The 12,842-nt window shown below is 37.1% G+C and overlaps 1 protein-coding gene across 1 annotated transcript; it reads right to left on the bottom strand.

Moving 5' to 3' along the window:
• Positions 1-3,487: 3,487 nt before the first annotated feature.
• si:ch73-49p17.1 (protein LBH) lies at positions 3,488-12,380 on the bottom strand. Its single transcript, XM_056248176.1, has 4 exons — positions 12,135-12,380; positions 4,640-4,724; positions 3,824-4,040; positions 3,488-3,673 (listed from the first exon to the last, which is right to left on the bottom strand). Exons 2-4 carry the CDS (start codon positions 4,721-4,723, stop codon positions 3,621-3,623), a joined length of 354 nt encoding a protein of 117 aa, XP_056104151.1. The 5' UTR covers position 4,724; positions 12,135-12,380; the 3' UTR covers positions 3,488-3,620.
• Between the last annotated feature and the right edge of the window lie 462 nt (positions 12,381-12,842).

Below are 12,842 nucleotides of genomic sequence, written 5' to 3' on the forward strand. Positions count from 1 at the left end.
TCTTTGTCGCCATCTCTGTTCGAAATCTGCAATTGCAGTCATTCGCGGAATTATCAACTTTACGTGGGTTGTAGTTCAACACCCTCGACACGGCACAGCGCGGATGAACACAGTGTTTGAGGAGAGTGTGCAGCTGTCAGTCGCCGCGCCGATGTGGATATTGTCATTCAGAATCACAGATTATTCTTTTTGGAAGTATGACCAACATAAGAATTTTCACCGGGAAATGTCATCTGAACTAGTAAGAAACATTCACTTTTGTTCTGGTTCTGACATTGCAGTAAATCGCGCTGATTAAATCTAACAATTGCTTATAAGTTATCATTTCACGCAAAACCGTGCAAAGTAGCTATACTATGTTCTCTAATTGTTAATGTTAACAACGTCAGCAAGCATTGCGTGACTACATCATGTAATGTCCTTCCGATATTATCCTTGTTTTCGCATGGGTTTTGTTTTGCAGTCTCTTTCTTTCTGTAGCCACTCCGAAGTCCGAACGAAGTCTTTTGCATTTTACAGCGGGTGAGTCTCTAGTTGTCACTGATGATGATCGTCGTTTGAACCTTTCTGGATCCGCCATCAAATTGATAAGTGTAATTATATCAAGTGCTGTGAGAAAAGGCTATAAATCTCTACCTCCAACATCCTCACACGCAATATAGCTTATACTAGCCGAGACTCCTTCTTTATGTGTACAGATGTGACGTAATGACGCAAAGACATGCTCGAATCTCCCGCGGAAATCCACCAGTACCACTAAAATTAAAAACATTATTACAAGCTTACCGTTTTGCATCGAGCTAAGGCAAGCAGATAGTTTTGAACACTGGCTGGTTATGTATTTTATCAAATATGTATTTTGGATAATTTTTAACCCAAAAAAAGCTACGGACAGCAGCTTTAAATACACAGAGGAACAAAAGAGCTAATTAATTGGGCAACAGGTGAACGAGATAATCAAATCAAGGGAACAAACTGGCACACACTAGGAAACTGGGTCACACAGGCAAACAGGCACAGAACTAAAACACAATGAAACATGGCCAAAACAGAGGAGAATATGATAAAACAGTTACAATATTCTTGAGAGTGATAAAGGTAAATAGATTTGGCTTGCTGTCAGCAGTAGAAGAGCTCAAGGAGAAGACTTGAGCTCTTAGTTCCCACCAGACTATGCTAGTTAATTAAAAGGCTATAACAATGGAGGTGAAGTTAAGAGTTGTGTATCGACAGGATCAGATGAAAATGCTCCTCCAAAACAATATCCCCATTATTCCTTGCCATTTTGGGAATAATGGGGATGTTGACCAAAGAAGAGAACTTGCTGTGTATATTAAAAACTGCACAAAACACTGCACATAATCTACATCTAATGGTAGTTTATAGGAAAATATTCATCTGAGCTAAATGATGTAGATTATGTTGTCTAAACATAGAAGAACGGTTTAATAGATGAAGAACACAAACTCAGCAGTTATTTAATATTAATCTTTATTAACTTACCAAACAAACAAACAAAAATATGAGTACATATTTAAGAGCAAGTGTAATATCAAAATATGTTTATTTTTTACCACAAAAGTTTATCTAGAATGAAGGCAATTTAGATCAAATAAAATATTAAAATAAAATAAAAAATCCGATCAGGTTTTTTCTCTCCAGAATATGAATTTTCTGGTTAATTATGTAATTTCCATTATTTATTCAAAATGACTAAAAGTCACAACTTTCAATGCATGCCAATAAAAAAGATTTTAAAAAATCTTGATGGAGACACGTCATATATGATAGTGATGGAGGGTTTTCAAAGCAAACATAACCATTTAGTTATGGTATTATGATAATATTACAGTAGAGGAAATGTGATTTAGTATATAAACAGAGTTACACATCAAGGCAGTTTCACAGGGGATTTAAAAATGAAGAAAATATCATGAGTGCAATGTATATCATGAAGTGTATGGTTTAGAATCACATCACTAAAATATCAATATTAATATCTGAACTATTGCTGTAAATCTAGTTTTCTTTGTTTCTTTTTTTGTAAAAAAATGCAAGTGACTTATGCCTGTGCAATACCAAACCAATCTCACAACCTATTTTACGAGGTGGCGATTTTTCCACCCCTAAACATAACATCACTGGGGTGTAAGCAGATTGTACAAAAACATATGAATGAGACCGTAAAAATAAGACACAGATTCGCCGAAGCATAACTAGTTACTAACTGCCAGTCACAATATTGGAGTTGGCCTTGCCAGTATTTCCCAGCATGACTTGAAGTGTCATTCATGCCTGCAGTACAAACTGTTCAGAGTGAGTTATATACCAAGGTGTAATACTTAAGTACAGGTTTCTGTTTAAATTCCTAACCCTAAGAAAGAAAATAGTAATAGCCACGCTTGTCTTAGCAAACACAACTAATTAAAGTCAGAATTTCAAATAAGTTGTAGGATGTCTCTGTATTTAGTCCAGTGTTGGTCTTCAGCTATTGTCCTTTGAAAATATTGTGTATATGCACAAAAACCTCTAATAATTTCGAGTCTGCTGAAAGTCAGACAGGGCTTGGAGACATAAGCATGTCCTTGTCCACAGGATGATTGACAGGCAGGCATGTTTGAAGTTCAGCAGCAGTCATTCCTCACAAGCCTCAGCCAGATGGTGGAGTCTCCTCACATCAAGTTTTCAGCCATTGAGTGTGTAATGAATAATGTTCACATGAATAAGAGATTTACATTGGTCACTTCAATCGTTTTGAATATATATGGGCTTCTGGGATACATCAAAGTGAAAGGCATAACAACAAATCAAATCATATCTTGCTCTAGATTTGATATGGATATACGCAAAGTATCCAAAACCATTGTGTATGTTGTGCTTATTATATATCTCTCTTAATTGATTCTAATGAGTAAATTACACATTTCTGTGGTCAAATATTTCTGTAGCCTATATTCACTGTTAAACAATTGATCAGTTGTACATCGCTGTGTTTATTTTATCTCTCTCATAATTTTGTAATCTCTCTGTGATCGTTTTCATCTCACCTAATAAAATTATTTCAAATCGATATTTTACATCCATTTATTTGGTAAGTATAGCTTTTGATTAAGTGAAATAATACAATCAGCTGGTCATTAAAGCTAAATGACAATGCAGTGTTGGCCAGCTGACTCTACCGTTTACTTAAGATCCAGGAACAGTTCATATAGAACAATATTTTGTACATCAAAATTTAAAGGGGCTCATAAAATCCATGTTTTGTTGTGGCATCCAAATGACACTCATTTCAGTATATTCTCAGACTTGAATAAACATAAAAATGTTGAAGATACTTTTATGCAGCACTTTCATCATTTCCGCATCAAAAAGATAAAGATCGAAAAGATACAAAACTAGGCCTTCAAATCTGAAAGCAATTTAAAGCCATTTTGAAAAGTACAAAAGACTTTGAAAAAGTCTTTTTAAAGCCATGCATGTTTTATAAAGGGTGCTCAGATATAGCATTGTGAGCTCTGATCTTATTCACACCCGCCTGCCAGTGTTGGTTGTCAGCTGTGTTTGTGTGAGAACTGAAACTTGTGATAATGACAGACTTCCGACAGTGTCTTTAATAAATTTCAGTTACGCTCAGCTGCCCCTGATGTTTCCAGGCTGCTGCACTTGACTTCATCTGAGGGGGGGAAATGCACATAGTCATTTATAAATGAACTTCTCTAAACTGAAACACATATAAGCATATAGCCTACTTCCCCTTTAGAACATTGTACTAGTAATGTGGATAATAACAAGAGCTTTTTTCCTAAATTATTGTCTTACACACCTGCACTCTGGCTGTGTGATATCTGGGTTTGTGAAGCGGACATCTGTGTGATCTCTTCAGAGGGTATGTGTGTATGGCTGGAAGGGTCTGCGGTTCTTAGGTCATCCGGGGGCCAACGTAACTCTCCGCTCTCCACCTCTCCCTCTGTGGGCTCCACTACGATGGAGGGCAAGCGCTTGGACAGCTTGGGGTGGCGCTCCTTTGTGTCTGGAAAAATCTGAAAATAGATGTTTTATCTTTGAGATAAAGTAGATGTTGAATGCTCCACTTATGTTTATCGACATAAAGAAACAGCTCACCTATATGGAAAATGCTGTCATCATTTAATCACTTGCATTTTGTTCCATACCTTTATGACTTTCTTTTTTCCATAGAACACAAAAGGGAGTTTTTAAAGAATATCTTGGGGTTTGGTTTTCATATAATGAAAGTGAAAGCGCGACCAGGGCTTGACCAACAAAATGACACCATAAACGTGTCCATACTATAACTTTGTGTTATCTGAACAGGACAATATTTATGCCAATCATTTCTTAAATTCCAGTCTATTTATCACACAAAGCTATTGTATGATATTGAGTATTTCAATGGCCCTTTCATTATATGAAAAGAGCATGCAGGTTGTTCTTTAAAAATGCAAGAAGGTCATAAGGGTTTGAACGACATGAAGTTGAGAAAATTATGACAATTAGCTTTACACAGTATTCACAGAATCTTACATCAGTTGAAAGTTTAATTGAGAGATCAGATGACATTGAAGGAACTGATCAACTTGGGATGAAATGACGAATGAAAAGACTTGGATGAGACACCAACCTGAAAGGAAACGCCTTGCTCTCCGGTGTCACTCATAGTGAAATCTTCTCGACTGTGTTCTGGGTTGTTCAAAATATCTGTCATTCTAACAAGAAAATGAATCATAAATTAACCTATATTTCTATAAACTAGATATTATCCTATATCTTTTTTTGGTCACTTCTGTATAATACAAACAAATGCCTGCTGACGAAGAAAACGTCAGTACTTGGTTCACACATGGGAGAGTAGAGAATACAGTACATTTGCAAGCAGTATTTTTATTAATAGAAAGTAACAACACTCAGAGACACTTGAAGAACACAGGAGAACAGAAAACCACATAAAATGGAAGAGAACAGACAAACAACTGAACAAAACAGGGGAGTATAATACACAAGTTAATGGGGGGTAAAATAAGGCACAGTTGGAACCGATCAATCAACTAATAGGTAACCAGAGCAACCAAGGACACATGGACTCAAAACAGGCAAGAGAAACTAAACTCAGGGAACCCAAAAACAGACAATATGTGGCATCTATGGCAATCAAAAAAGAAACATTCTTAGAAGAAAGCCTACACTACCGTTCAAAAGATTAGGTCCTGTAAGATAGTGTGTTTCAAAGAAATCTCTTATGCTCTCCAAGGCTGCATTTATTTAATTTAAAAAAAAATACAATAAAAACAGTAATATTATTATAATTGATTTCTATTTTAATATTTTTCAAAATGTAATTTATATTTCTGTGATGGAAAATCTGAATTTTCAGCATCATTCTTCAGTGTCACATGATCCTTCAGAAATCATTCTAATGCTGATTTGCTGCTCAAGAAACGTTTCTTAGTATTACCAATGTTGAAAACAGTTGTCCAACTTAATATTTTTTCTGGAAGCCATTATACATTTTCTTTCAGCATTCCCCAGACTTTTGAACAGTAGTGTATATTGTTTGAAACTGTGTATCGTAATAAGAACAAACTTTCAAATTTTAACACTAACACACCAATACATAACCTTTGCTGAGCAACAGTGAAGGATTAGTTCACCCCAAAATATTAATTTTGAAATGTCATTTCAATGCTGTGTTTTTTTCTTTTCTTCAATGGAACACAAAAGGAGATCTTAATCATATGACAAGGAAAAACCAATGGCGTTTGGCATCAAAAATTTCCTTTTTGAATTGATCACAAGTGAAGAGAATATTATTAATGCAATACAATGAATAACCAATGAAAAATTATTAAATTGTTTACCCATATGGCTCATACTATAAGTGTTTGTATGGTTTCAGATTACTTGTAATATTTAGCACATATGGAACTGCTTTTATAGAGAATTTTTTTCTTGGCAGTATACCATCCACTTTTGTTGTATGGAAAATAGCCACTTGGATATTCAGCCAAACATATAATTTTGTGATTCACAGAAAAAGAAAGAAAGTAAAAACACAGGGTAGAAGCAGGTGAGTAAATAATAACACAATTTTAATTGTGTGTGAACTATTGATTTAATAAAAAAGATACTAGAAATAAAAAAGAAAAGAAAATCATGCACCATTATGTCAGTTGCAGAATTTGCATGTTTGTTCAGTCTGTAATCCCTAAAAAAATCCTTCATGTCCCTTTCAAACTGACATGGTTTTAACAGCATGCACACAACCAAACACCCCAGCTATTCTTTGTTCCAGGCTTTGACTGCAGTGTGTGTCTGCAGGTGTGTATGCAAATACGAAGCGTGGTAAAATTATAAAATATTATCCTCCATCATTTTCATTCAGATTGATGGCGGACTCATGCCTGTTTGCAGTCTGTTGAACAGACAATATGAGGGACGAATGCTGAAGGATAATAAAACTGTGAACACGCTAGTTAGTACACCCACTCACATGCACACTCACAAATCCTGTTCAATTATTCAGCAGTTAAAGGCTGGATAGCACAAAGACCTATAAAAACGAATCACGTTATTTTGACAATGAAAACCAAATTGCTCAGGCTAAGGCAGTGCCTAATATTGTTATCATTAACTGAAAATAAAACTATTATAAATAATTTCCGGTAATTGAAATAAAGCTGAAATAAAATTTAGAAATATTAGATGAAAAACATCTCGGGTTATAACTGTAACCTTGGTTCCCTGAATATGGCACGATGTGCTGCATCTGAATGTTGACACTTTGGGAACGCTTCCATGTGACTGGTCTCTGAAGCACGTGTGAAACAGCACCAATTCTATTGGTAGTCATATGACGTAAGATGGTGCGCCATTTGACTATAAAAGGGCACTTGCATTTGACATCATCAGCTTTTGATTGGCCGAAGGAAGACATTCAAGTATGATGTAGTATGGCAAGGAGACTCAGTCTCTCCTGCTTTACTCAGGGAACAGAGGTTACAGTCTAACCCAAGATGTTTTCTTTCGAGGGAATAGTACGCTGCGTCTGAATAGTACAGTAACGCCTTTGAAGGGGCCACATCCCTAGTAGTGTGGGCTCTGATAGCCCCTGTGCTCTGAACAGCTGCTGAGACCCAAACAGGGCATACAAGATTAAGCCTCTCCTGGTCTCCTGTTCTGCAGATTGAAAAGGCAGAGGACAGAAGGCCTGAAGAACCACAGAACGTGTCACTGAGAAAGAGCAAATCATACAAACATAGCCTCGTCCATGTCTTTACCAAGGCATCCAGCCTCAAGTGTGCTGGAGGTGTGATGGCGAATCAGAGCGGGCAGTGTGTCAAATTATCTGAAACAAACAGGTCTACTTCCACTCTGCCGAACCTCTACCAGATTGACTCCACCTGCTTCGACAGGGTTTCTGCTCCCTGATTCAGTACCCAGGTATTTAGTCTGGTTCCAGAGCAGGATCTGGCACGCCAGTCTGGAAATAGGGCATGAACGCATACCACCCTAGTGATTTATGTATGGGACTACTGATGTGTTGTCTGATCGGACAAGAACATGGTAGCCTCTGAGGTCTGGGAGAAGTATTTCAGAACCAGAAATACAGCCCTCATCTCCAGGCAATTTTTGTGCCATGAAAGATGGTGACCTCTCCACAGACCCTGAGCAGAGCGGCCATCTAGGATCGCACCCCAGCTTGTGAGGGAAGCATCTGTTATTAGTATTTTGCGACGACACAATGCCCTCAACGCGGGACCTTGGGCCAAGAACCAAGGTTTCTTCTAGAGTCCTGCGCGGGACTGTTTTCTTCATCCCGTTCCCGCCCGCCCCCGCCGAATTTCTGACCATTACCGCCCGCGACGTATGTGTTACACTCCCGCCCGCTCCCGCAATATGCATGTCCACTCCCGCCCGCACCTGCAAAACTCTGAGAATTTATTCCCGCATAATAATAGAGATGCATTGACTTTGTGTCTTCTCCCGTTCCGCATGAAAAAACACGTATTTGTATTGCTGTTATTAAAGAGATTCATGGGGTTGTTTGTTTCGTTTCCCTGGCCTGCATGTATTCTGACGCACTGATCAGGAAAATGAATAGTAGTCCAAATGTCAGACTTGCCTTGCTTAGGTTTTGTGCTGTAAATACCTCGTTTGAGGTTCTTTTCCACATAATTGACATCTCCATCATGTCGCTAGGCTATATCTCGATCCCGCAGTTGTTGTTTTTAACCGCCAATTCCCGCCCGCAGCAAAGTTAAAACCGCCCGCTCCCGCAAGATTTGCGTTGGGTCCCGTGGGACCCGGCGGGACCCGGCGGGACTCAATCCCAATGCAGCCCTCTAGTTTCTTCCACATCCCTAGGGTACGTAAATATCTGTGTGTAACCCTGATGATGCAAAAAGAGTTGCCCCTTGGGGACAATCCCTTGGTCTTGAGCCACCGCTGCAATGGTTTCATGTTCAAAAGGCCCTAAGGTATGATGTTTGACGCAGCTGCTATGAGTCCTAACCGTCTGAAATTGACGGCTTGGCCTAGCCTGATCTTGCCTATGGCCATAAAAATAGACTCTATACGTGCAGGGTACAAACGTGCAAGGCTAGGCCGAAAGGAAGAACCTGATATTGGTAAGTTTCACCCCTCAAAACCAAACCTGAGGATGGATATGTGAAAGTATGCATCCTTTAGATCTATCGTGACAAGTCCTTGGATCTGATTTGAGATACGATGAGCTTCAGTGTTAACATTTTGAACCTGTAAGTCTGTAGAGTACGGTTCAGATGACGCAGATCCTTCTTTCGTACCGGCTGTAGAAGCCCGACTTTCTCTCAGGAAGAGGAATATATATTCTCTTCTATTTCTATTCTATTTCTATAGCCTCTTTCAACAAAAGAGACTGTACTTCATGCTCCAACACCCCGCTGGATCCTGTAAACTCTTCCATGGTTCGCAGAACCCAAGGAGACACATTTGGCAGAAGTTGCCACGCTGCCATATGGTCTGAAAGTGGTATCTGACCTCCGATGCAGGATGTGGCACACATCATATGGCACACCATCTTATGTCATACGACTACCGTCAGCCAATAGAAATTGGCCTAAATTCAGTCATGCTTCAGAGACCAGTCACATGGAAGCGTTCCCACAGTGTCAACATTCAGTCGCGCGGTGAGTTCCCACGAAAAGGATATTAAACTTAAATCTCAACAAAAATTTTATTTAATTTGTTAATTAATTATTTATAATTTGTTACAAGTGTTTGACGCATTTACAGCTGCAACTTGAAGATGGAGATGAAGATCCTTGAATAAAGGCTTGAGTTTGGGTCTATTCCTCATATGGATTCTGAAGATTTAAATTAGAGCATAGAATAAAATGTATTATTTTCATGATTATTTTATGTTGCGTTTTCAGTGTATTTTATAGTCTTTGTTTGATTCACAGCATGTTGATAAAATGCCTTTTGTGTCCTACAACAAACAAAATAAATATTACACAAAGTAATGGTTAAACATTTACAGAAATGTTATTGATTTTATGTTTTTTCTTATGGTTTATTTGTTTAACAGTATGTCATTCTTTGAGATGAGTTTGCATCAGAAGTCACAAACATTTGTAAATGAGTAAAAAATGTGATTGAAATAATTTAATTCATCATAAATGCAACAGAATCAACCAATTAATTCCATGAATTCAGTATAAGAAAAAATAAGGAATTGTATTCATTTGTAAGTCTGTAAAGTTACTGATCCATAAATAATTTAGATGCTGTCAGTACTTCAATACGGTACGTTTCAGTGTCAATGTAAAGCTAAGTAATATTTATAGGATTCAGTCCCCCAGCCACTAAAGAGAAAAAAAGGGGAACCTGTTGTGTGTTATGGAGGAGTTCTGGGTGAACTGTCACAATGAGTGTGGTAATATGCTTTATTAGTTGCTATAACTGTATTTTGCTAAGCTTCTAGATGAGAAAAATAAACAGATTTCAGTAGAATGTTAGAAAAGATGTTACCAGGGAACCAATAGGAGCATGCTTGGTCTAATTGTTTGATTATTGTTTTGGTATTTTTCAAAGAATTGCGAGGCTGTTGAATGCAGTGTTTTACGTAACATTGTGGTGTAATTAGACTAACACTGAGAGATACTCTTACTTAGAACTGTCCCTTAATTGTGGCTTTGCTTAAGGCGAATATAGAGGCAGCACAACTCAAGGCTTTAAAAGCAGACATGCAATAAAGTATGGTTTAACATTTATGCGTGAGGTCTATGGGTTTCTTTGTGTGTACACATGAATGCATGCGTGCTTGTATTAATGCCCATAAGCAAGGGTGGAATTTATTTGTATTGATATCATTTTAATACAGTTTCAAAGGCCTCTGGCTGCCAGATGATTTTTGGATTGCAAGCACAGACGTCACCATACATGCCAAATCATGTCTAGACCTTTTGTGAGTTCAATGAGAGCAACTATTCTATGATTAATATTTTGATGGATTATAAACATGAAGGAAAATAAAGGCTTCCTGGATTTTAAAGGTTTCCAGTGAATTGATTGATCAAGAAACATTGTAATATATCTAACATATCAAACAGGTGTGGAAAATGTTGTGGGAAATATGACATATTTAAATATTTGAAATGAAAAGACACTGTTAAAACTATATAGATTTTTTTTTTTTTTTGTAGTGCTCTAATAGAATTAAAGCAACACCAAGTAACTTTTCCTCTTTGGAATCATGATGACAATTCAAAAGCTACCCAGCTGCTAGGTATCTTACATGTAGTTGTAGTCTACTGTCGAGTACGCTCCACCTATCGGCAATTGTAACGCTTGCCGTAAAGCAAGTCAAATTTGTAGTTTTCTTATGTCTCATTCGGACTACAGAAACGCGACCCGATCTGGCAATCTTACATAGCGTGGATATATCAGATAAAGGACCGCAAAGCGGCGGCATAAGTGCATTTCACCATGTCACGACTTGATGAACCACTGAAACGATTTTGAAAACATTATTTTAAGGTAAAAAACTTACTTAGTGTTGCTTTAACTTTGAACCACACATTCAACATTCTAATCTCAGCATTTAATTAGCCTACCAAACACAGATTTCGATTTTATGGTCTTTCCACAAGATGGGTTTCTTTTTCTTTTAATATTTAACATTTTTATTTTATTTTGGCATATAACTATGCTTTGAAATAAATAAACAATCAGAATTGACAATTTTATAGTTAATTTAGCCATAAGAAGCCTATAGTGTTCAAGGTCATGACCTTAAGTTTCGTGAAACTTTTAATAATCAGTTGTTTACTATAAAAAATGGTAACAGGGTTGACTATAAGATCGTCTCCCTGACAGTGAGGTCATGCCATCGATATGATGTCATTATGTCAGAGGTTGTTGTTTTTTTTGGACATCATTGTAAAAATTAATGATTTATGAGGAGTTATGATGCAACAGTTGATGCATAACTTGGGGGCAAGTTTTTTTTTAGTTTTTTTTTTACTAAAATTCAACTAATATTTAAATACAAAATATTAGATTTAATTTTCATTGTGCAAATTTGCTAATATTACAACAAGAAGCTAGAAACATGGCTGGGGACCGACCAAAAGACATCTGACATGAATCAAGAAAAAAATAAAAAGTTAATGGATTTTAGTAACGTGTTTTCTGAACATGGCAATTACAACACATAGGCCTATAGTTAAAAGTCATAATTTCATTGTTAAAGTCTCTTTTTTTTTAAATCTCCCTTATAATGGACTAGTAATATGAAACAATATGAAACAATTCTAATATACAACTCCATCAAAAGGCAAATGTGGTTTTAAGACAAATTGCACGCATATATAGCTTACAAAATCATAAAAAGGGACCACATTTAATTTAGTCAAAGGAATATAGGCTGAATATGAATATAGGCTATCATCAATATACAGCAGATATTTGTATAAGCAATTAAAAAGATGTAGACACAAATTAAATAAATATGCAGATGAACCTTTAAGTTTTTCACCAATATATGTTTGGTTTCCTGAGACTGAATACCTTCTCTAAGCTTTCTTTTTACCACTTTATTTTAAATGTGCAATGTACCATTATGTCAAATAGCCTACCTTTATTTTGTCCCCTTCTCTTCTTGAAGTGTAAGAAATTGTATTATATTGAGATATCCTCCCGTTCAAATCTCTCTCGCAGCTTCCGTTCACATCAGTCCGTCCAGTTCGAGCGGAAAGTTACTGTTGAATGCTGTCACAGTGCTTGTGCTCATCCTACCAACGTCATTCATTTACATGTTGAGAGCTGCATGCAACATGAATCGCTGTACGATTGGTTACGAGAAGCACGCATCCACGTCGTCATCAAAGCTTGTTTTTTCATGTCATTTTCGGGATCTCTGAATCCAGATGATGATTATAACGCAAGTGTTTGGGTGAGTTTAGTGATCTGCACTACCATATTTTTAGAAGCAACGGGAAAAAGAAAAAAAAACTTTCTCTGAAAGATTCTTATACCTCATGTTACTAATATTAGCTTTAGTGTTCTTGAATATATTTGAGAGCTTGTCTGGTTGAAGGAAGACTGACACTATTGAAAACTCATTGTGATGTTGTTGGTTATGGATCGCTGATGCCCCCTGCTGCTGTACTTGGATTTTTTCCCACTGAGGTCTATTTATAGGCCTGCTGTTTGCGTGTTTGTTTACGCTCATATTCCATGTAAACAGTGACTTTTTTGTTCAGATTTGGTTCAGGTCCCTTTAACAGGACACAAGTGTCTGGTGTTCACTTTTTTCCACCGTGGTATAGGCCTATTTCCTATTC

Source organism: Rhinichthys klamathensis, unplaced genomic scaffold, assembly GCF_029890125.1.
Source record: "Rhinichthys klamathensis goyatoka isolate OS25496 unplaced genomic scaffold, OSU_Roscu_1.1 h1tg000053l_1, whole genome shotgun sequence".
In the NCBI taxonomy this organism is placed as follows: domain Eukaryota; kingdom Metazoa; phylum Chordata; class Actinopteri; order Cypriniformes; family Leuciscidae; genus Rhinichthys; species Rhinichthys klamathensis.

Coding starts and splice junctions, on each gene's coding strand:
- si:ch73-49p17.1 (XM_056248176.1), bottom strand. CDS start 4,723: ATGACAGATATTTTGAACAACCCAGAACACAGTCGAGAAGATTTCACT. Junction 4,041..4,639: donor AGCAAGGCGTTTCCTTTCAG/GTTGGTGTCTCA, acceptor ATCTATTTTCAG/ATTTTTCCAGACACAAAGGA. Junction 3,674..3,823: donor ATCACACAGCCAGAGTGCAG/GTGTGTAAGACA, acceptor TCCCCCCCTCAG/ATGAAGTCAAGTGCAGCAGC.